The following is a 22,070-nucleotide window of genomic DNA, read 5'->3' as shown; positions in this document are numbered from 1 at the left end:
GCCAAGGAAGAAGGGCCTGGAATCTACATGCACCCTCTTGTGTTGGGCCTCAGTCTCCTCCCTCTCTCAGTACAGTGCTCGGGGAACTGTAAGGATGCTGCATGAAGGAGCAGGCATGATTAATTAGTTTAATTAGAAGCCTGCATGCTGCAGTAATCCCAGACGCCCCCACGGCCAAGCAGGAAGATAGATCAAGATGCCTGGGTAAGGGTGGGGGTGGACAGAGGGGCATATTCGTAAGAACAGCACAAACGAGTGTTGGGCTGGAGGGTCCCCATCCCTGAGGAAGGAGCAGGGTGTTATTTCCTTCAGTACCCTCCTAATCCCAAACTAAAAAAACACTCTGGAGAGAAGTGTCCCATATCCTCTGGCAATTCACACAGATAGGCCCTCCCCAATATGTCTGGTATTTCAAGTCCTGAAAATTCACTAAGGAAAGAGAATCTCCCATTTCTGTTCTATCATGTTTCTTTCTCTGAAGTCCTTTCAAGTTTTAAAATTTGTAAGAGTTGGCAAACACATGCACACACAATACACACAACAGCTGCAACAGAGTAGAAGCTTCAGGCAGAAGGAAAGGAAATCTGCTCATAAAACTGTAACCCTGATCTTAGGTTAGACAACAGAAAGAATTCCTCACTAAGCAAGACTTTCAAACTCTAGGCCAGGAGAGAGATGAGATCTCTTCTCTAGGATACTACCCTCAGGTACAGGGAAATGAGTAATGACCAAGTGAATTCACTGGCCCAAGACTTTCTATTCTCCAGGAAGCACAAGAAAATAACAGGACTCCCAACTGGCCGACGTTTATGGGAGTGGAAACAGCCCTAAAGTGAAGGCCAAGAAACCTGGGTTCTAGTCCCAAATCTGCCATATGTTTTAGGGGAGACTTTGATTGTCATCTTTCGCTCTTCCTCGGTCTCCTCACCTATGACTTGTATGTACTGGACTAATTGCCAGGATCTGGTCTGGTTCTGACACTAGGATTCCATGATACTATGAGAGAGCCACCTCCTTCCCCAGGAAACCCAGGCCAGGAACAGGCTGCCAACACCGGGCGTGGGCACTGCCCAAGCTTGACACCAAGACAGAAAGACCCCAGGGAGAGAAGTGCTGGCCAGAATTTGAGGCTACAAGAGTAACCTCTTAACTCAGAATACGTCTCCTTCCCCTTCAGTCGTTTCCAATTTCTCTGTGGAAACATTTGCATTTAAATTGCTTTGCAGCAGCTAGTCCCTCTAGTTTCCCCCTCCAGCAAAAGCGCCTGGTCCTAGCTCTGCTCCTGTCACCCTGCCAGTCTCACTGGGAGGCCACAAGGGGCAGACACTTTTCTACACTTGGGGGTGGTGTAGATGGCGGTGTCAAAGCAGAAGAGGGAGTGGGGCTGGGGGGTGATACAGAATCACCTCCAACCTTAGAGAGGTGAAAACATCTTACAGAGGCATGCCGAAATCATCCAGAAACAAAAATGAGGGGCAGAGAGAGGAGCTTATATTTGTTGAGCAGCTATTAGGTACTGGGCACCTTCACACATATTACATCTCACTAATTCAAGCCTCTCTCTCTTAAGAGTTATTACCCACTTTTTTTGTTCTTTTTTTTTTTCAAGACAGAGTCTGGCTCTGTTGCCCTGGCTAGAGTGCCGTGGCATCAGCCTAGCTCACAGCAACCTCAAACTCCTGGGCTCAAGCGATCCTCCTGCCTCAGCCTTCCAAGTAGCTGGGACTACAGGCATGCGCCACCATGCCTGGCTAATTTTTTCTATACATGTATATTTTTAGTTGTCCAGATAATTTCTTTCTATTTTTAGTAGAGATGGGGTCTTGCTCTTGCTCAGGCTGGTCTCGAACTCCTGACCTTGAGCAATCCACCCGCCTCGGCCTCCCAGAGTGCTAGGATTAGCCACCACGCCCGGCCGGGTTATTACCCACTTGTATGGATAAAGAACCAGAGTCCCAGAAAGTTAACTGCTTTGCGAAGCTCATGCTGCTCCACATCACTTGCCCACCTCGCCCACTAGTAGCATTTGCCCTCCCTCTGTCCTGCCTCCTCTTCCCTCTCACGCCTTACCACACCCACGCGCCCATGTCCATTCTCTTCTCCATCATAATCCTTAATCAGCCCAGGCTAGGCCTTTTTCTAGCTGGAGAAATAAATACATAAATACCACTGAGACATAAATACCACTCGGTGCCTATGTACTTAACGGAGACCAAGAGGGAATCCCAGGAATTCTGCCCCTAACATTTCTGGGCCTGAGTCAAGAGTACAAATGGAGATGCACATAACATATGACTAATTAAATCAAACCAAGAAACTTATATTCTATCCTCCAATCTTCAGAATGTATCTTTGTAATTTTATAGAAATCCAGGTTTGAATTAAGAATTCTCGGACTCCTGAGAGTTCTGCAGCAGAACAGGGTGAAGGGAAGAAACAAGCTTCCCACCCAGTCTCCCTTCTCTTCCCACCCCCAGTTGGAGGGGTTTTGTGTACACATGTCGACCTCCCTAGCTGCACATCTAGACTCCAGCCATATGTTGCTTGGGCACTAGAGGCACATCCACCAGGAGCATAGTCTGCCTCAGTAGGATGGACTTGGGGAAGAAGTTCCACGTGGGCCCTACGAGTGGGCTGGAGCTGCTTAGAATTCTGGGGTCCCAGATATCTTTAGTGTGGGCTTGGAGGTGAGGCACAGGCTCCAGGTGGGCATATCCTCTCCCTATAGGCCAGAGAAAGGCCAAAGGAGGGCCTTTTAAACATGGAGCCCAGGCAGGTGCCTTCCTGTCCATGCTTAAGTGCAGTACTAAGCTGGAGGATAAGACATTTAGAGGAGAAGAGTAAGTGTGTTGAAGATCGAAACAGGGTCATGATAAAAAAAATGTTTTAAGTTAACCGAGTCAGAGTTCCCAGAACTTTCTGCCAGAGTAGAGGAAAGGCCACAGCTTGGGAAGCAAGGGGAAAAGATAGCAGGCGCTGCCTGATTCATAGCCCGCTGGGCTCCCGGCCTTATAGCTCTTCAGCAAAAATCCCTTCTGTCCTCTGAGCCCGGGTCCCTCAATTCCTTGCGTTCAGCTCTGTGCTATCCAGCATCCTCGTCATAGTACCCTTAGTGACAAGAAATACAGTGTAGGAAGTTGGCAAGTGAAACCAAGCATGTACTGAAGAGGTAGTTACAGATAAGGGACATAGCTGCCCCACCAGGCCAGACTCAGAAACATTGCAGGAAAAGGGGCACCACCAGCTACGGGTCAGGAAGGCCCTGTCCTGCAGAGAAGTCCCTGAAGACTCTACTCTGGGGTTGCAGGACAAGTTTAAAATGTTAACCAGGATGTGAGGACTAGACCCAGAGGGCCAGGCAGAATTAAGTTCTTAGGTAATGCTTTTGGATGATAACAATGGCAGAGACCCAAAGACCCTAAAGAGGAGTCTCCCTCTGGCCTTTCCTCTCTCTTTTCCCAGACCAGCTTAAACAAGATACATACCAAGCGCATGAGCAGAGAAATGGATTCCCGATTTCTGGTTTTAAGCTTGTCTGTCTCCTGGCCCAGCTGCAAAAGGCTGACAGAGGCCACCTGTAAGGGAAGAAATTGTAAAGCAGATTTTTATGAAGGTCAGAAAAGGACAGCCTTGGGCCACAGGAAGTTAAAAAAGATCAAGGAGGAGAGTTGAGAAGTGCCAAGATGTTCCTGAAGACTCAGGGTGGAAAAGTGGCAAATCCCCTAGGTTTCAGAGACACACATTGCCTGCAAACCAGCTTGGATCCCGTTGGCCTGCCAATGCAGACAACAGGAGGTGCTGGGGCAGAGGCTGCAAGGAGCAAGGAAAGAACCTAGAGCAAAGGCAAGAGATGCTGTATGCCAGGAGAGTCATCTCTCTTTTCTAGGCAGGCTCCAGACACCACTGTCAACAGGCTGTTTATAAGCTGATTTCCCACCCGGCTCAAGACAGAGCTGGGCCTCTGATTCAGACACAGAGCTCTTGGTATTCTCCTCCTGTTAACTCCCAAACGGCTGTCATCTCCATTCACCTCCAGGCCCCCAACAGATCAAAGTGGGAGGAAGAAACATGATTCACTGTATCCCAGGCCCAGGTTACCTGCATTTAGCAAATAAAGAGGATAAAAAGGAAAAGAAAGGGAAAAAAAAATTCCCATCTCACCCCATCTTAGAGATCTGGCATGAATCCTCCTTATATCAAAGATGCCCAGAGCCAGGTCTATCTGGTTGGTTGTCCCAGCTTAAACAGAGATCCTCTAACTAAGCTTAGGTCCCTGATACGTACTTCTCGGGATGAGGGTATAATTTCTGAGAAAACAGTCTGATCTGCTGTATTTCCTCCTGGAAAGAGACAGATGAGTCCCCAGTTTTTAAATTGGGACCATGTTTTGCATAGAAATAAGCTCCCTATTACTGAGAATGCTCAAGCAGGCAGTGGGTAATGGACCATGTATCAGAAGTATATGAACGAGATTACTCCATGGGAGATTTAGAATGGAAAATTCTAGGGCCTCTTTCACCTATGGAAATAGTTCGTTAATTCTGTTTTCCCCAGAGGCAAAACTGAGATCAATGGTGATAGTTACACAGAGTCAAACTTTGGCTAAATTTTTTTTAACATTTTTTTCAAACAAATTAGGACATATTAATAATTTACAGTGGAATCAGCTGCCTGCTTGTAAGCTCCAGTCCCTAGAAATTGAGACCAGTGGCTCTCAAAGTGAGATCCCCAGACAAAACAGCATCAAGATTACCTGAGAACTTGTTGAAAATGCAAATTATTCAGCCCCACCCTAGTCTACATCAGAAACTCTTCAGGTGACTCTGATCTATACTAAAGTTTAAGAACTAGTCATTGACTATTTCTTAGTACAGAGTTAGAAGAGGCCTTATGATTATGAAACTAGGCAAGGCGTGGTGGCACATGCCTGTAATCCCAGCATTTGGGGAGGCCAAGACAGGAGGATTGCTTGAGGCCAGGAGTTCAAGACCAGCCTAGGCAACATAGCAGAAACACAGTCTCCACAAAAAAATAATATTAACCGGGCATGGTGGTGTGCACCTGCAGCCCTAGCTACTTGGGAGGCTGAGGCAGGAGAATCACTTGAGCCCAGGAGTGCGAGGCTGCAGTGAGCTATGATGACACCACTCGACTCCAGCCTGGGTGACAAAGCGAGAGACTGTCTCTCTTTTTCTTTCTTTTTTTTCTTTTCTTTTCTTTTTTTTTTTTTTTTTTTTTTTTTTTTTTTTTTTTTTTTTTTTTTTTTTTTTTTTTTTTTTTTTTTTTTTTGAGTTAGGGTCTCAAGAGACTGTCTCTTAAAAAAAACAGATTATAAAACTCAACGTCTCTCTAACTTTAATATGCATCTGATCTTCTGGAGACCTTATGAAGAACACAGAGGCTGGGACTTACCCTATGATATTCTAATTCAGTAGGTCTGGTGTAAAGATCAGGAATCTGTATTTTAATGAGCTCCCCAGGATATTCTGATGTACACCAAGGTGCATGGATTCACTTTAATTTGAATTCATGGATTTAGTTTAATCTCTATATTTTATAAATGAGAAAACTGAGGCCCCAAAAGTTTGTCTCTTCAGAGGTCGAACAACTTCTTAGTGGCAGATCCAGAACTAGAACTCAGATTTTCTGACTCATTGTCCAATGATCTTTCCAGCTATTCAGCTGTTAGGGAATTCAGAAGAAATTCCTGCCTTTCGAAGAGTAGCCTCTCACTACTGAATGAATTAGGTGGGAGGTTAGACTCGAAAGCCTGTTCAACAATAACTGTTTACATATTTAAGTCAAACCAATCCCGGCCCTTTGCTATCTTCCATTCCTTATAACCTCGACCCACTCACCACTAGAAATTCCTTGAGGTGAGTTTCAATGTTCTTGTTGTAGAGAGTGAAGAGGGCAGCAGATACTTGGATGATGGCTTTGGTCAAGCAATGAATATTGTTGTTGTATCCTAGGTTATTGATATCGGGGAAAGAAAAAAAGGAAATCACAAAGTGAGTCACCCCAGGCTGACCCCAATTGGTAATTTCTCATTTTTTTAGGCTGGGCCACCCCTATTTGACACCAAAAGGACAAAAAGGCATTTTGGGATTAGGGGAAGGATATTCCTATGAAATCTTACTGGAACAGAATTTTATGCATAGTTCATTCTCAAGTCCTTTTTGAAATAGAACTTCACACCTGAGCCAAAAGTCTGTAATTTCCAAAAAGTGTCTCTGTCTCTTCTCCCCACCCCAGGACACTAACCTGAATAGCACTGGCCTCTCAGACCTACTCCTTACTTACCATCCTTCTCAATGCTATAGAAGGAAGAAGGGTCAGTGGCGAGGAGTGGGAGGGAGACGGCAAGAAAGATCAAGAGCAGGCAGGCCACCTTATATTCTTCCTCAGGGGATGAAGTATCTGGTGAGAAGGAAAAAGAAAAAGAGGAAAAGTAAATAAGGCTAGCAAAGAGGAGTTATCACCTGTAGGGATCCTACTTCACAGAACTGCCATGAGGATCACATGAGAAAATATCCATGAAAACATTTTATAAAGCACCATAAGCAAGTTTTACTGCTGAAGGGGACAAAACTAGCATCCGCCTAGAGTGAGGGGCCCAAGTCCTGGAGGCCTCCCCCGGTAACAGAGAGAACTCTCAGCCAAGGGCTCTGCTGTCAGAGAGCAGTTGTTCTCTCATTGTTTCATTTGCATTAAGACTCTCACTTAATACTTTTTAGTTGATTGGTAGATCAACTGATTGGAACCTGAGATGAAATCTAAACTGCTTATGTATGTATTTTCTGGAGGTTAGGGTTTTCCTTAGCTCCCGGTTTATATCCTCAGTTTATATCCTCTGAATTCATGATCCCAATAAAGTCTTCTTTGGCATGGACATTTTCCCACCCAAAAATAGGGCCCAGGCCCTCCCTTGTCCCCTTTCCCAATCTTACCGGCTTTCAGATTGGCAATGGCCGCCACCAGGGCCGGGTCAATGTCACAGCCCACCCCTGCAGCAGATGCCAGCTCAAAGACACTCAGGGTCACCTGGTAGAGAAGAAAACATATTCTGGAGAGGATTCCCAGGAGAAAAGTGCTTGGCAGAAGCTATCAGATTCTTGGATCAGGAATTCCTGGATCAAAGATTTTTAAACTTTTGGTGTACTATCTTTTCTAGGTATTCCTTTCACAGCTCTCCCCAACCCACGGGGAAAAAATCCAAATGCTTTTAGCTTGGCATTCAGGATACTCCATAGCACAAATTTATTTTTTTAGTCAATGCTTCCTTCAGTCAGTGCAGCCAGGCTAATTTATTCACTGCCCACAAACTACAACTTTCTTTCTTTCTTCCATGCTCTGGTTCGGGTCCCTTCCTCTCCTCTATGTATAGCTAAGTAATGCCCGTCCGTTGAGGCTTAACTCAAATCTCATCTCTGTGGAGCCCTCCCTGATGACTTCAGCCCAAACCCATCTCTCCTTCTGTTTTTTGTTTTTTTGTTTGTTTTTTTTTTTGAGACAGAGTCTCACTGTTGCCCGGATTAGAGTGCCGTGGCATCAGCCTAGCTCACAGCAACCTCAGACTCCTGGGCTCAAGCGATCCTCCTGCCTCAGCCTCCCGAGTAGCTGGGACTACAGGCATGCACCACCATGCCCGGCTAATTTTTTGTATATATATTTTTAGTTATCCAGTAGAGACGGGGTCTTGCTCTTGCTCAGGCTGGTCTCAAACTCCTGAGCTCAAACAATCCGCCCGCCTTGGCCTCCCAGAGTGCTAGGATTACGGGCGTGAGCCACTGTGCCTGGCCCATCTCTTCCTCCTTATATCGGTACCACTGATTTAGCATTGATCACACACAGCATCTGGTACTAGTTATTTTTTAGATAGGAGGTGAGACTCACCTCCTTATCTCACCAAAGAGATAATTTTTTAAAACCTCATGACATGGTGAAGGGAGAAAAGCGCTTTGGAGTAAGACAGATCTAGGTTCAAATCCTAGCAGCACCACTTAACCAGTGTGTGATTTGGGCTAAAAGTTGCTTAACCTCTTTGAGCCAGTTTTCTCATCTGTAAAACTGGGATAATAATACTTACCTCATATAGTCGTCATGAAGATTAAGTTAGACCACATGTGTAAAGCATCTACCCTAGTGGCTAACAGAGTAAATGTTACGCCTTTCCCTCCTCTTCCTTCATCTTAAGGCCAGGAACTTAGCATGTCTCTCGATCCTCTCTAGTGTTTAACACAACGCTGAGCACATAAAAGGCATTCCATAAATATTGACTGGTTGACACCTGAATCCCTCAGAGTACTTAGAATCAGGTTCCCAGGGCATAGCTTCAACCCCCCACTCCTACACCAAGGACTTAGTAGTCTTTTGAGGTTAAAAAAAAAACTTAAAAATGTTCTGAGAGAACAAGGATAATTGTTTCAATACTAGACAACTAAGTAGAGGGAAAGATTCTTATGCAAAGAATCCCACAGACATAATGACATACACACACTTTGCCTATGGTACTGACACAGAAGCCAAACCTTTGTCAACTCTGCTCTGCCCTTTGTTTAAATCCCCTGCTACCTAGATGACTCTGTTTGCAGCAACCATGGCCTAGGAGATGAGGGACCTTGTCCATGACCTGCAGTTTTCTGGAGGAAGAGAGGAAGGATTGAAGTGGTCTTATTTTCTCTTCTTCTAATCATCTCTTCCCTCTGAGGCAGTAACAGCTTCTCTGATGGACAGGCCATCCTCCCCCTCCGCCTCTACCAGCTTATTTTCACAGGCAAACAGAGCCTAAAGAGCAGAGCTGCCCAGAAGATATCAGCTAGACAAGCTCCTGACAGGCTAGAGCATTCGGCCCAACATTGGCAGCTGCCAGAAACCCAGGCTCAGCTTAAAATCAAAGGCCGTTCAAGAGGGGCAGCCATCATAGCAAAACATCGCCCCCTCGCCGCCTCCACGGCCACTTGACCCTAGTAAGATGTTAGGCAGATACAGGAGGAAATTTCATAACTCTTTTGATCTCGATGTAAGGATGTTTTCCTTAATATCTAACTTTAATTCTTCCTGCTAGTCAGTATCCTCTTAGACTCTCTCCACTAAAGAAATCAATTATAGGACAAGTTAGCCTGCCCTATGTGTTGGAAGGCCTTTGTTCCCAGGCTTCAGTTGTATTTCCTGTATAACACCTGTTAGTTCCGGATGATTCGAAAGACAAGATGATTCAAAGGTGGGGAGGCGTGGGGAGTGGATGTTTAGCTTAGGCTGTCTGCAGCAGCCCTTCTCTGGCCCTCCATCTCCTATAGCAAATGGTAGCCTGAGGCAGGTGATGCGGTAGAGAAACCAGAAAGTTTAAAAGGCCAGGAAAAGAAAGGACACCCTGAGGGCAGGCATGGTGGGTGGGAACAGAAGGAACAAACCTTACAAAATGTACCTAAGCTCTGGACTAAGGAGGGTACTCGTTTGCACATAGTTTGGCTTCTAATTTGCACAGTGCTCCTTTCAGGTGAAAACCTACAGATACTTCTTACCCCTCTCCTTCCGGTAATGTTCCCCCAAGCCCCATGGGGTCTCCCAAGCTCCCACTTCCCTCCATCCTCCCACATCTCCCCAGCTCTGTTCTCTCTCTCCAAGAAGAACTGTCTGACCGGGCTTCCCATTCAAACCCTGGCCTTTATCCCTATGGGATTCTTCAGAGCCATCCCTCCCTTAAAAGATCCTAGCTACACCCTTTGTCAACAACAAAAATCTCTTAGATTCCACTTTGACTCCTCCATACCTTGATGTCTGTGTCTGGAGTGACAAACTCCTTCAAGCACTCAATGGGACCCATAAGAAATGGGCAGTGGGAGGAGAAAACCTGGAGAAAAGAGAAGATAAATGGGTCCACAGGACAGTGACCAACCAGTGCCTTCAAAAATGGGTGGAAACAAACAAAAAAGATCTTGACTTAGATGAGAACCTAGCCAGCTTTCCAAGCCGTCCCTCTCCTTATGCCTCTAGGTTTCCTAAGCTCATCTATCCCTAGGGATCTTCCAAGACCTCTGCCAAATGAAGCTGCTTCTTCTCAGTGCTCACCAACCCCTTCTGCAACTTCTCATGTGAACCCTACCCACAGATGTTTTGGTGATTCCTCGCTCCTCCCCAGCTCACCTCCCGAAGTCCTTCTTGCGCCATGGCCCTAAAACTCAGGATAACTCCAATGATGGTCATGCGCTTCAGCACATTTTCAGCCCCTGAGGAGAAAGAAGGGTGTTAGAGAAGAGAGCTTAGGAGAACAGCAATGGTTTTACTTCTTCAGACCCAGCCTAGCCCCCAGATCCCTGAAAACCCCTGTCATTCGCAACACTATTCCCACAGTTCCTTCTCACTGTGCAGACAGTGCTCACCCATCAGCTGGGGCAGCAGAGAAGCCATCAATTCCGGCTTGCTAAAGTTGGATCTGATCTGAACAAGTATGTCCATGTTTTCCACCACCAGCTTCTGCAGCCCAGGAACACAGAAACATTAAGCAGGAAAAGAAGACCAATGTTACCTCTTTCCCCAGAATCCTACACCTACCCCCTTTCTCCCAAGGTGGGACCTTTTTCCCAGGGCTTGTGCCTACAGTACCTTCAGCTCCACAATCTGAGAGGTCACATGCCACATCAGGTTTTCACTCAGGAACTTCATGCCATAGGGGCCCAGGAGTTCAGCCAAGGCCCGCATCTCTGGAACAGAGTTACCGAGGTCCCAGGTGGGACTCAGAAGGCACTGGGACATTTACACAACAGCTACAGGGTAATTTAAACATTTAAAATGTTTTGCATCAATGAAAGGAAGCAGGAAGTCAAGGAGCAAAAATGGCCTGAAATCCTACATTCCTACAGGTCTGGACTTCCCGTGGGACAGTCACCCTGTCCCCACCGGTACTCACACCAAGACTTACCACAAATAACTATTTACTTTACTTTCTTATGAGAATCCATACTTTCCCAAATTCCTTTACATGGTACCTGGGTTTTACTCTGGCTGTACTAGCTGTACTATTTATTAGATGTAAGACCTTAAAGAAGTCACTGAACCTCTCTGAGCTTTAGTTTACATCTCTGTAGAATGAAGAAATTAATATCTGCCAGGAATACTTCACAGAGTTGATGTGAGAGTAAATAAGATACATATAAAAACCTTAGAAAATTATAAAGGTATATATGAATAAGGGATTATTGTGATGATAATTATTAACAGCCCTCTGAGGTATGTGGCACAGGTACTATCATCCTGGTTTTACAGATAAAGGGGCTAAGTGCTTGTCCAAGGTCACTTAACCACATCTGGGGCTGGCACCAGAAACCTAGTGCAATGCCTTACTACCTCCTTACTGTGTCCCAGAACACACAACTATTTCCTTACCTAAGGTCTGGCTTTTTGCATGTTTCTCCCTTCACTTCCCTTACTTAGTACTTCACTGTACAAATTTCCCTGTCCTTGAGCCACCTTTTCTTTTTTCATAATCAACACGCATCCCCACATCCCCAGAGTCCCAGTTTTTTCCTCTAAATCCTTCTTCTCTTTCATCTGCCCCAACTGCCTTATCCCTCACTCCCCAGCCTGCTCTGGCCCTCTGTGAATTAAATAAAACCTTCCTGGGGAAATCCCATGTTGGAAACACCAGTGACAAATTCAGACAGGAAAGAGCTCTAGCTGTGATCTTTGGCTGTGGGCCATCCCAGCAGGGAAAACCATGAAAGACCAGAAGTAACAACAACAAGAGGCCAGTAGAAGAAAGGCAAGTGTAATATTGTTAATAAGAGTTCAGAGAGAAAAGGAAGTCAAGGCTGTACACTTAGGTCTTTGAAGGCAGGACCAGTTGATCTCTACCTCCACCAGTGACAGAGGAAGTAGAACTGGTCACAGCAGCTGAAACAGAGCTTTGTCCAGTAGATATTAAACATTTTTAGAGTCACCTGTTGACAATAGGAAGAACTGAGCTGAGAACTATAAAAGGATTTCCGAACTGGTCAACTTAGATTATGCTAAAATGGCTGACATAGAGGAAGAGGGGCTGAATCGCCTACTCTGGAGCTGATAGAGGAGATGCACTGATCTACCAGTTTAGATCTGCCAGATCTCCTTGTTCCAGTCTTCTCTACCCCTGGCTAGTAACCCTAGGGCATCTTTCTCTTTCCATCTATCTATTTTTGTAGTAGCATTGCCCCATCACCATGGCAACCCGGAGAAATTGGGGTGGGGGTGGTAGAAGGGGGGATGAGCATTACCTCCTGCTCCTTGTCATTTGTCAGCAAGACCTAAAGCTGATTTTAGAGGCTGCCTACGGTTTGTGGGTAGAGCTGATGAGAAGGGGACATCTGAAACCTCCAGTGGGTAAGAAGTAGGGTCAGCTTACTGATGGGGGTGGGATGCTGGTAAGGAGGCAGAACTAGAAAACAGAACTATGTATTCTGGCTTTCTTGACACCCCCTAAGAAGGAGAAGACTGGAGAGGGCAGGGTCACTGGAACATCTTCTGCCCATCCCAGATACCGTGCAGTATCCATGATTTACACGGAGGTGAGAGGAAGGAGGGAGAAGTAGGGTAGTTTATGAATTAGTCAGTAGGTAAAACAAGTATATTAAAAAGGATCTGTATGGTTTCAAGCATTCTTTAAAAAGGGAATGGCTTCCTGACTCATTCAGTACACACCCCTTACCCACTCTGCCTTGAGACACAAAAGCACTTCTGTATACTGGAGAGCAGAACTGCATGGTAGTTAAGCACCCAGCTTCTGAAATTTGACTGCCTTGACTTGAACTCCCAGCCCTACCATTTATGAATGTGTGGCCTTAAGCAAGCTCCTTAAACTCTGTGTCTCAGTGTCCTCATCTGAAAAATGGGGGTAAGAGTATCTGCCTCAGGGCTGTTGTGAGAATTACATGAGTTAATATGTGTAAACATTTATTATAACTTAGCCCACAATGAATGTCAGTTATCGTCTTATCATCATTGTTATTATTAAACATCAGCAATCCAAACATTGGCTGAGGCTCTAAAATTTATGTCTAAGGAAGAAGATTCTGTGACATCAGACCATGTTAAATAATTCCAAGCACAAGAATGTCCTCCTTACACTTTATCCTTTACCCTTTACACTATGTCCTGCTCTTTCATTCTTTGTGGAAATGGAGAATAACCATTTACCACGCTTCGAAGAATAAATCCCTTCAGCGAGTTGAGTGCCCCTGCTTAACTCCTAAACTCCCCCCATTTTCCCATTTTCCCTCTTCGCCTTCAACTCCCAGGCCACTCCCCAACCCTAGGTCTCACTGAGAATCTCTTTTTATTGTCCCGAAGGTGGAGGCTAGCAGAGACGCTGAGAGGAGCGTAGAACGGGCCTCTGGGAAGGGAGGAGAATTCCGCCGGGGTCTGTAGGCCGAGGTATTGCATTGAGGGGGACAGCTCAGCTCCTTGACAAGGAGACCAGGCCCCAGGCTCACCGGAGATGTCAGAGAACTCCTCTGCGCTGAAGTTCTGCTCTCCCTCTCGGGGGAGGCTGATGAAGGCCTGCATGGCTGGGGAGAGGATGATGGTCCCACTGCTCGCCTGTCTGAGCAGACTTTCCAGGTACCTACAGAATTGGCCAAGAAAGTACAGATGATTAGTGTCCAATCCCTTCTCCCTACTAGGACCACTGGGCTCAGAAATAGAAACTCTGCTAAAGTCTGAGGTGGGGTGAAGAGTCTCAAAGAAGACAGTACAACGCTCTGATTAACACCCCACGCTGTTGGGTCAGAAACAACTGGCAGTAATATAATTCCACTTGGCCTCTAAGCTGCAGAGAATTTTGCTATGCTGTCCAATGCAATGGCGCAAACGCCCCTTTGTCAGCCCCTGTGCTATTCCAATAGCTGTACTCCCCTCACACTTATCCTCACAGGCTCAACCTGGCAAGAAAATAATTCCTACTAACTGAGCTCCTCTGAAATAGATTTAGCCTCAGTCTCTCCAAGGAGAATGGTGGACTGAGGACCTATGATCCTGGAAGCCAGTTTCAAGTCAAACCTCCTGGGCAGAGAGATGCCCCATGGGCATCTGGTCATCTAGTCTATAACATTCCCTCCTGACCACTGGGCAAGCTTAGAGGGCCTGGGCTCCAGGCAGTGTTGGCAGAGGAAGGCTTGACCAATCCCTGCCACTCTCAGGTACTAGCTCTGGGTCTGGGTCTTATAGACATCACAAGCTAACCACCACTGAGCCAAACCCAGCTGTCAAATGGGGCTGTTTTTTTTTTCCTTGTAATTTAAGTTAAATGGCTGCAGAGGGGAAGAGGGGCTGAACACTGGAGCTCATGGATAATTAGTTATCAAAATTTTGAAACGGAAATTTCACATAAAAAATAAGGATTTAGTGGGGCAGCAATCAGGTGGAGCCCCTTTAGAGGGGCACTCTTTCTCCAACTTGTCAAGGTCCCCACTTAGCCCACCACATCCATTACTTTACCTGCCTGACCCCTGGTGGCCTTTGTATTTGCAAACTTTGTTCCCCCTTACTTAGGAGGGGCTCTTTGCGGCCTGGCTCCTACTGAGCTGATTTTGGATTAAGAGCGCCACCCAGTGGCTTGGGAAGGTAGGAATCCAGTTCCTTTCCATTCCTTAGAATCTCAAAGGAAACTGATTCCACCTTCACCAGTTTGGGGGAGGAGGCCCCCTTCTCTATTAAGAATAATCTACTAGACTCGATATGTTCATGTCAGGGGACAAGGAGATAGTGTTCTGGAGAGATAGGGGTAGACAGAATGGTTTTCATGAGGGAGAAGCTAGGACAAAAAGAGAAATAAGAAGTTCAGAAAGAGGAAGAGAGATCCTTTGAAATTGAAACAGTAAGAATTCAGAAAAGGAAGGTTAAGAACTGGAGATTAAGAGGGAAAAGGTTAAATAACTACAGGGTAGGTCAATATTGCATTGACGGTTAGAAGGAAACTCTGCAGTGGACAAAAGGGGATCTGGGGTTTGCCCAGGCTATTGTTCCAATCCTCAAGCAGAAACAAGCTGCCATTTGGGGGTCTCTGACCCTGGAAGCCAAAATGCTTGGGCCCTGAGGTCCTCCTGTGTAAAGGAAAAAGTGCCAACACAGAGGTGAAGCAGCAGGAAAGGGTAAGCAACACTGACCAGTTTGTGTAGAGAGTGGTGATAGTCTGCTCCCCACAGGAGTCCAGTGGCTGCGTCTGCTGCAAGAGGGCATTGCGGATGACTCTGGAAGCATCTGCACCCAAAAACCGGGCCAGTGACTGTATGAAACTGATGTATGCTTTGAGTCCTGCCAGCAGCTCGGAAGGCCTTACGATCTCCTGGGTTGTGGCGTTGTAGCCGGCCAGCCACACAATGGCTCTGGGTTATAAAAATCCATAATTACAATCATACTGATGAACGTGGTAACAATTGCTGAGTGTATACAGTGTTCCAGGTGCTGTGCTATGATTTTACTACATATATCTCATTTAAACCACATAACAACCCAATAAGATAGGGACAATTATTATCCCCATTTTACAGAAGAGGAAACTGAGACACAGATATTAAATCATCACTGAAGACCACACAGCTGCCAGTGGCAGAGCTGGGACTTGATTCCAACAACATTCGATTCCTAATCACTAAGCTTTTCTGCCTCTCTGGAGAAATTGGTTCAGGTGGGTTCTCAAGTTCTATCTAACTCTACCTGAGAGTTCATACCACTTGCATTCTCAGTGCCGATATTTATGTTCTCTCCTTGGAAAGAATTAGTTCCAACCATTGTCAGAAATGGAAAACCATGCCTAGAAATCCTTGGAAGTGCAGTGTAATCCTGAGTTAGCCATGGGATGCCAGGGCTGAATAAAGAGCACGTTTGGCTAGCATGCAGCCATAGCCAGCCTTAGAGAGGGTGGAATAACTGTCTCCATTATGCTATTATAGGGGCACATCAGCAAGACCCCTCCCCACTGGACCCCCAACTCCTTCCAAAATGCCTTGCCCAGGTATCAGAGATTTCACAACTAGAGTCAGTCCTTTGACTAAAAGCTTTTTTCCTTGTTAAAACATAAACCTTAGGGGAAAGAGGTAGCCTTTGTCAGTCATCTGCACATCAGTATGAATGAGTTAACCACCCTCTTCCTTAAGCCATAGATGTTTGGGAGTTTTTTGTGGTTTTGGCAAAATGCTTATGACAGGGGAGGGGAAGGGAAGAGGAGGGTCTACTAGGCAGATGAAAGGGAAAAGACCCTCACGTACCACTTGAGGGAAATAATACAGAAGGGAAAGACTGAGGGCAAGCCTAACTTATTTTAGAGTTTTCACCAAGGTTAAACCTCTAGGCCAACCTTGGGGCTTTGGGAACACTGAGGTCAGTGAGGCAAGCTTCAGAGACATGCAGGGAAAACTTGAATATCACGTGCTGCTCCAGGGCCTGGAAATCACCACCAGTTTCTGAAGGTTTGCAAATGGGCTATTATCAAACTATCATCTTCCTGACATTGTGCATGCGACTGAGACACTTCCTTCCATACAGCTAATGTGTACATAATGAAAACAAATTTTACTCCACCCAAGCAAAAACCTAATTGAAAAATAAATCTGCATCTCCTACAATCAAACCATAGACTCATAACTTGTCTCCCCACTTCTGTCCTTGCCCCCACTAATGCAGCCAGAGTGAAATATTGCATCAAATTTTACTATTACAGCTCCACTCAAAACCCGCCAAGGCTACTCACCTCGCTCAGAAAAAAAGCCAAAGTCCTTGCAATGACATATAAGCACCTACACAGTCTGCCTCTCCTGCCCTCCAATCTCACATCCTACCAGGCCCGTTCCGCCACAGCCACACTGGCCTCCTCCATGTCCCTTGAACATAGCAGGCATGTTTCCACCTCAGAGCCTCTGCACTTGCAAAGCATTCCTCTTCCTCCTGAGAGGTGCATGCCTGGCTTTCTCAGTTCCTTCCGCAGGTTTACACAAATGTCACTCTCTCAAGGAAGCCTTCCCTGGCCACCCTATCTAAAACTGCAACACCCACCGCCACCACACACACCTCCTATCTCCCTTTCCTGCTTTATTTTTCTGCTTAGCACTTATCACTATCCAAGCTACTATGCATTCTGTCTTCTTATTTTGTTTATCTCTCCCACTAGAGATTAAGCTTCAGGGGGACAGGAATTTTTATGTTTTGTATACTACTGTATCAAGAGTTATTAGAACACTTCTAACACACAGTAGTTATTCAATAAATATTTGTTGAATGAATAAATAAGCTACATATCCCAAAACAAAACTCAGAAGAATAGAGGATTATTCATAATAATTCTTCTTCCCATTGCCCTCATTGCTGACCATAGTGCCCAATTCCTATGTAAAGGGTATTCCTCCTACTTTAGGGGGCAGTAGAATGAGGGGCAAAGCGGAGGGAAGGGGATGTATTTTACTGAGGCTTAACATATGTCAAGAGCTTTGCACTCATTATTCATTTTCATTCTCTACCAATTCAGAATTGTAGGTAATTTTCAATTATCTATAAGGTAAATACCATTATCCTTACTTGATGAGGAAAGAAACTGGCTCAAGTAAGTTAGATAATCTGCTCCAACATCTTAGCTAAGGGCCAGGTTATTAACACAGGTCTGCTGACTGCAAAGGCCCTGCTCATTCTACTAAACCAGTGATCAATTCTGGCTGTTCATCAAAACCACCTAAAGAGGATTGGGGTTCTTTTTGTTTGCTTGCTTTTAATAGAGATGCTGGGACCTATGCCAGACTGACTGCATCAGAATCTCCATAGTGTGGCCTGACCACCAGGGTGAATCTAATGGAACCCAACTGAGGACTACTATACCAAACAACATAGAAGATAAGGAAAGAGTGATACCTGTTGAGTCTGGCCTCCAGGTGGCTGCTGAGATACTCAGAAGGAAAGATAGTATGTTCAAACACGGAGAAACTGTATACATGATTCATTGTCAGTGCCAGCTCCGTCAAGTTTAGGTGCAGCTTGTCCATGCTAGAAAATAAAATGAGCCTTGATTATGGGTCTGGCACCATCTGCTAGTATCTGGGAAGGGTGTGTCAGGCTATGACCCTCAGGACCCTTCCATCTTCTGGGGATACTCAGCCTGAACAGTACATGTTGATGCTGACTTCAAAGGCAAAGTAGAAAATTTACATTTAAGTGATTTTCCATATCCATCATTCCTCACGACCACTTCCACATTTTTCTGCTACAACACCGTCCCCCTTCCCTTTCTTCCTTCTTTGATGCAGTGCCCATCGGCCCTCTAGGGCCTGGGTCCTCACTTGGTGACGATGCTGCGGTTCTTCCGGTGACTCTCAGCTCCTGGCTTATCCCTCTCAGGCTCTCCTTTTCTGGGAGTCTGCCTCTGCTTCATGGTTTTCTTGTTCTTGGCCTTGCTGATGGTAGTAGCACAGTGCTTAGGTAGAAGCTTTAGAAACAAACGCAGGTGAACAGAGAAACGGGATTTGTTGCTAAATCTGCCAAGTAGCCCATCAAACAGTTATTAAGAGGTCTCTCCACTGTTGTCTGTTCTTTTATCTTTCTGCCTTTCTCTCTCTCCTTCCACGCATCTCTTTCCCTAATGAGAGGCTATTTGGATGTGCTCACCCCTTTTAGTTTTCATAAATATCTTTCCATGTATAGGCTCAAAGTCTCAAGAGAGCAGTGTCTTTCAGGGATCAGAGCATCATTCCCCCACCCACATCCTGAGAGAGCCTTTCCTAATGGAAAAATTCAAGCAATAATAAGATCTAGGCTGGGCAAGGTGGCTCACACCTGTAATCCTTGCACTCTGGGAGGCGGAGGCAGGAGGATAGCATGAGCTCAGGAGTTCAAGACCAGCCTGAGCAAGAGTGAGACCCTATCTCTACTAAAAATAGAAAAATTAGCCAGGTGTGGTGGTGCACGCCTGTAGTTCCAGCTACTTGGGAGGCTGAGGCAGGAGGATTGCTTGAGCCCAGGAGTTGGAGGTTGCAGTGAGCCATGATGACAGTACTGCTCTCTACCCAGGGCGACAGAGCAAGACTCTGTCTCAAAAAAAAAAAAAAAAAAAAAAAGATCTAAGAGCTCCACTGAACTGTGCTTTCTAATATCTTCCAACCTAGGAAGCCAGTTATTATTTGCTAGCTAGAACAACCATCTCACTTGCTATATTCCTTCATAGTCTGTCCTATGGGACAGTTACCCACACCACCACAGCCCTCCAAAGATTCAGAATTCACAATATGCTCATCACTTTATTCCCACTTCTTTTTTGACATATTTCTTTCTAGTTAGCTTAAACATCAATCCAGCATCTCTTCTCTTCACCTAGATATCCCAATTAACCATACAAAAAATATAAGCTAGAATTATATATTCAAGTATCTCCTTCAAAATAACTGGAATGCTCTCCATTTATTCCAGTGCTGCTGAGCATGTGCAGAGCATGTCTGGAAACTCCTCAGCTGGAATTACTCTTAAAGCAGCATAAGGGCCACGTGAGAAAACTGGTTTTGTTATTTTATAGTCACACCTTCTTTTTTAAAGTTCAAATTCTTATCTGTTTCCAAAAAAAAAATCAAGTCCACCTTGACGGAAAAGGATGTATCAAACCCTGAGATTATGCAAAAGTGTCTGTAGTAGATCCTGAAAGCAGTCCCAAAAAAATGTAACTCTATTAGTAATTAGTAGTCACTAATTACTTACTCAAAATGTTAACCTGGGAAGGCCAATACTCATTTGGTTGCAAAGGTTCTGGTGTGGGTGAAAATCATTCACACCAGGTTTTAGTCATCCCTGATACAGCACTGAGCAAACCTCCTTACCAGTGTCCCTCGCATGTAGCAGGTATTCACAGCGAGTGATGAATACACCTACAATTGCACTTGTTTGCATATCTTCCTTGCATTAATTATTCAAATTTCTTTCAAACATGTATTTGTACTCCCTTTTCCGTTAAACTGGGACATTCCTCCAGGGCAGGGATCGTATATCTTCCTTCTGGGCCCCCACCCCAAAACCAAGCACAGAGCTTAATGCCTGGTAAGTAACAAGTAATATAACAGCTAACATTTATTGAGTGCTGCATGCCAAATATTAAATGAACTCTATTTTATTTAATACTGTGACACTTCTGTAAGGAAAGTATCTTTTTTTTTTTTTTTTTGTGTTGCCCGGGCTAGAGTGCCGAGGCATCATCCTAGCTCACAGCAACCTCAGACTCCTGGGCTCAAGCGATCCTCCTGCCTCAGCCTCCCAAGTAGCTGGGACTACAGGCATGCGTCACCATACCCGGCTAATTTTTTCTATATATTTTTAGTTGTCCAATTAATTTCTTTCTAATTTTAGTAGAGACGGGGGTCTCGCTCTTGCTCAGGCTGGTTTCGAACTCCTGAGCTCAAACAATCCGCCCGTCTCGGCCTCCCAGAGAGCTAGGATTACAGGCGTGAGCCACCGCACCCGGCCAGGAAAGTATCTTCATCCCCATTTTACATAGAAGAAAATTAAAAAGTTGAGTAATAATGTAACTGTGTGTCTGTATACACACACAAACACATACACACACACACAGCCTGGCTCCACTTCTACCAAAGTTGCTACAAAGCCTGACTCAACCCCGGGAAGGGTGGGTAGTCTGGGAAATCTAAAAGACTCCAGGGCAACAGCAAAACAAGTTTCTCATTTTCAAATTTTCTAAAATTTAGGTTGAGCTAATCATGAGCAGGTGCTATGAGTCAGTGAAGGGAGGGGAGGGTAGGGGGAAAACAAGAAGAAAAAGACAAGAAAGCAGCCCCGAGGATAAACACAAAAGAGGTGCCCCCAAATGCCCAAATAGCCACAGATTAGGATGCAGATGAACAGAAAGATGAGACAAGACAGGTGATCTGGGGGTGACTGTCCTAAGTATATGTACACAGGGCAGAAAGAAGAGGGGAAATAAATTAGAAAGTAAACTCATCTCTCAAAACTCTTCAAATGACAGCACAGATTTTGTTGGCAGGCAGCTGTTCAAATAAGAGTATTTTTATACACCTCTATCTAGTCCTAAGGGAGTAAAGACTGAAGGGACTATACTAAGAAAAGAATCCTGCCATAAACTCAAGTACGCAAAGGCCCCAGTCATCCTTGAGAGAAAGAGAGAGCTTGGCATCCGAAAGGGAAGCAAGGATGGACAGAGGAGAAGGCACTGAGGGCTGGCAGAGGGGAGGCTGAAACAGGGAGGGCTCAGCCTACCTGCTCACTCAGGTTTCGCTGCTCAGCACAGATCTCCAGGACACAGTTGCTGGTCTGCTTGGCCAGCTCTTCCAGGAAGGAGTTACAGTGGTGAAGACCATGGTTCTTCAGATGGGGATACTATGGGAAAGAGGGACCAAGGAAGAAATTGTCACCCCTGGGACAGCCACTTCTTCCTCATAATACCACTCTGATCTCCCCTTGCCTGAGCTACTCACTCCTACAGAAGAAGAAACTGAGGCACAGAGAGAGATGTACATTCTACATCAAGCTATTTAGGGACTCGTATCACATACCTATGTTTGCACACTTCCTGGGACGAAAATCAACCCTTGGAATTGTGTTTTTGGGGAATAAGGATGAGATGTGACTAGAAAGATGACATGGTTTGGAGTTCAGGATACCCACCTCCTCTGGACACATCTCATGTGTGCAGTGGACAAAATGAGCACAAATCAGGGGGAAAGCGATGGCATAACGCAACATAGAAGGTTCCTCCAGTGTCATAGCAAACATCTTCTCAAAGGTACGGAGATGAAAGCTGCAGAGAAACAGTTCAGCAGCTGGTCTCTTTGAGGTGGAGAGAATATTAATTCTTTCAACAAACATTTATTGATATTTATGACTCTTTCCTTAATTTCTCTACCCTTGAGACAGAAGGCAACCCAAGAAACTTAACCCTTCCAAACTTTTATAATGGACCCCAGGGCAGTTTAGTGATAATCTTCTTACCTTTCCTTACACAAAATTTGCTATTCCCCCTCAGAATCTTGCATGATTTGGGCCATTTCCTCTAATTTAGAAGTTGTTCAGTAATGCTAATTCACATTCCTCCCAAAATTTGA

At 45.3% G+C, this 22,070-nt stretch overlaps 1 protein-coding gene across 2 annotated transcripts in view; it reads right to left on the bottom strand.

Annotated features, from left to right (window-relative positions):
* Window positions 1–22,070, bottom strand: part of NCKAP1L (NCK-associated protein 1-like) — a 43,031-nt gene that overhangs the window by 945 nt on the left and 20,016 nt on the right. Inside the window, exons 17-30 of one of the 2 annotated variants that reach the window (XM_012653861.1) lie at window positions 21,634–21,766; window positions 21,226–21,345; window positions 18,294–18,439; window positions 17,869–18,000; window positions 15,138–15,356; window positions 13,467–13,597; window positions 10,606–10,703; window positions 10,383–10,476; window positions 10,147–10,229; window positions 9,773–9,853; window positions 6,951–7,044; window positions 6,304–6,420; window positions 5,859–5,968; window positions 3,486–3,575 (exon numbers count right to left, since the gene is read on the bottom strand). In XM_012653861.1, the coding sequence (XP_012509315.1) occupies window positions 3,486–3,575; window positions 5,859–5,968; window positions 6,304–6,420; window positions 6,951–7,044; window positions 9,773–9,853; window positions 10,147–10,229; window positions 10,383–10,476; window positions 10,606–10,703; window positions 13,467–13,597; window positions 15,138–15,356; window positions 17,869–18,000; window positions 18,294–18,439; window positions 21,226–21,345; window positions 21,634–21,766 (1,648 nt within the window). The remainder of the gene's footprint in view (window positions 1–3,485; window positions 3,576–5,858; window positions 5,969–6,303; window positions 6,421–6,950; window positions 7,045–9,772; window positions 9,854–10,146; window positions 10,230–10,382; window positions 10,477–10,605; window positions 10,704–13,466; window positions 13,598–15,137; window positions 15,357–17,868; window positions 18,001–18,293; window positions 18,440–21,225; window positions 21,346–21,633; window positions 21,767–22,070) is intronic. The other variant, XM_012653869.1, reaches the window with a different exon arrangement.

This window comes from Propithecus coquereli, unplaced genomic scaffold, assembly GCF_000956105.1.
Source record: "Propithecus coquereli isolate 6110/MARCELLA unplaced genomic scaffold, Pcoq_1.0 Scaffold111, whole genome shotgun sequence".
Taxonomy (NCBI): domain Eukaryota; kingdom Metazoa; phylum Chordata; class Mammalia; order Primates; family Indriidae; genus Propithecus; species Propithecus coquereli.
Note: the sequence above shows the minus strand (reverse complement) of the source record. Positions and strands in the feature narration are given on the sequence as shown.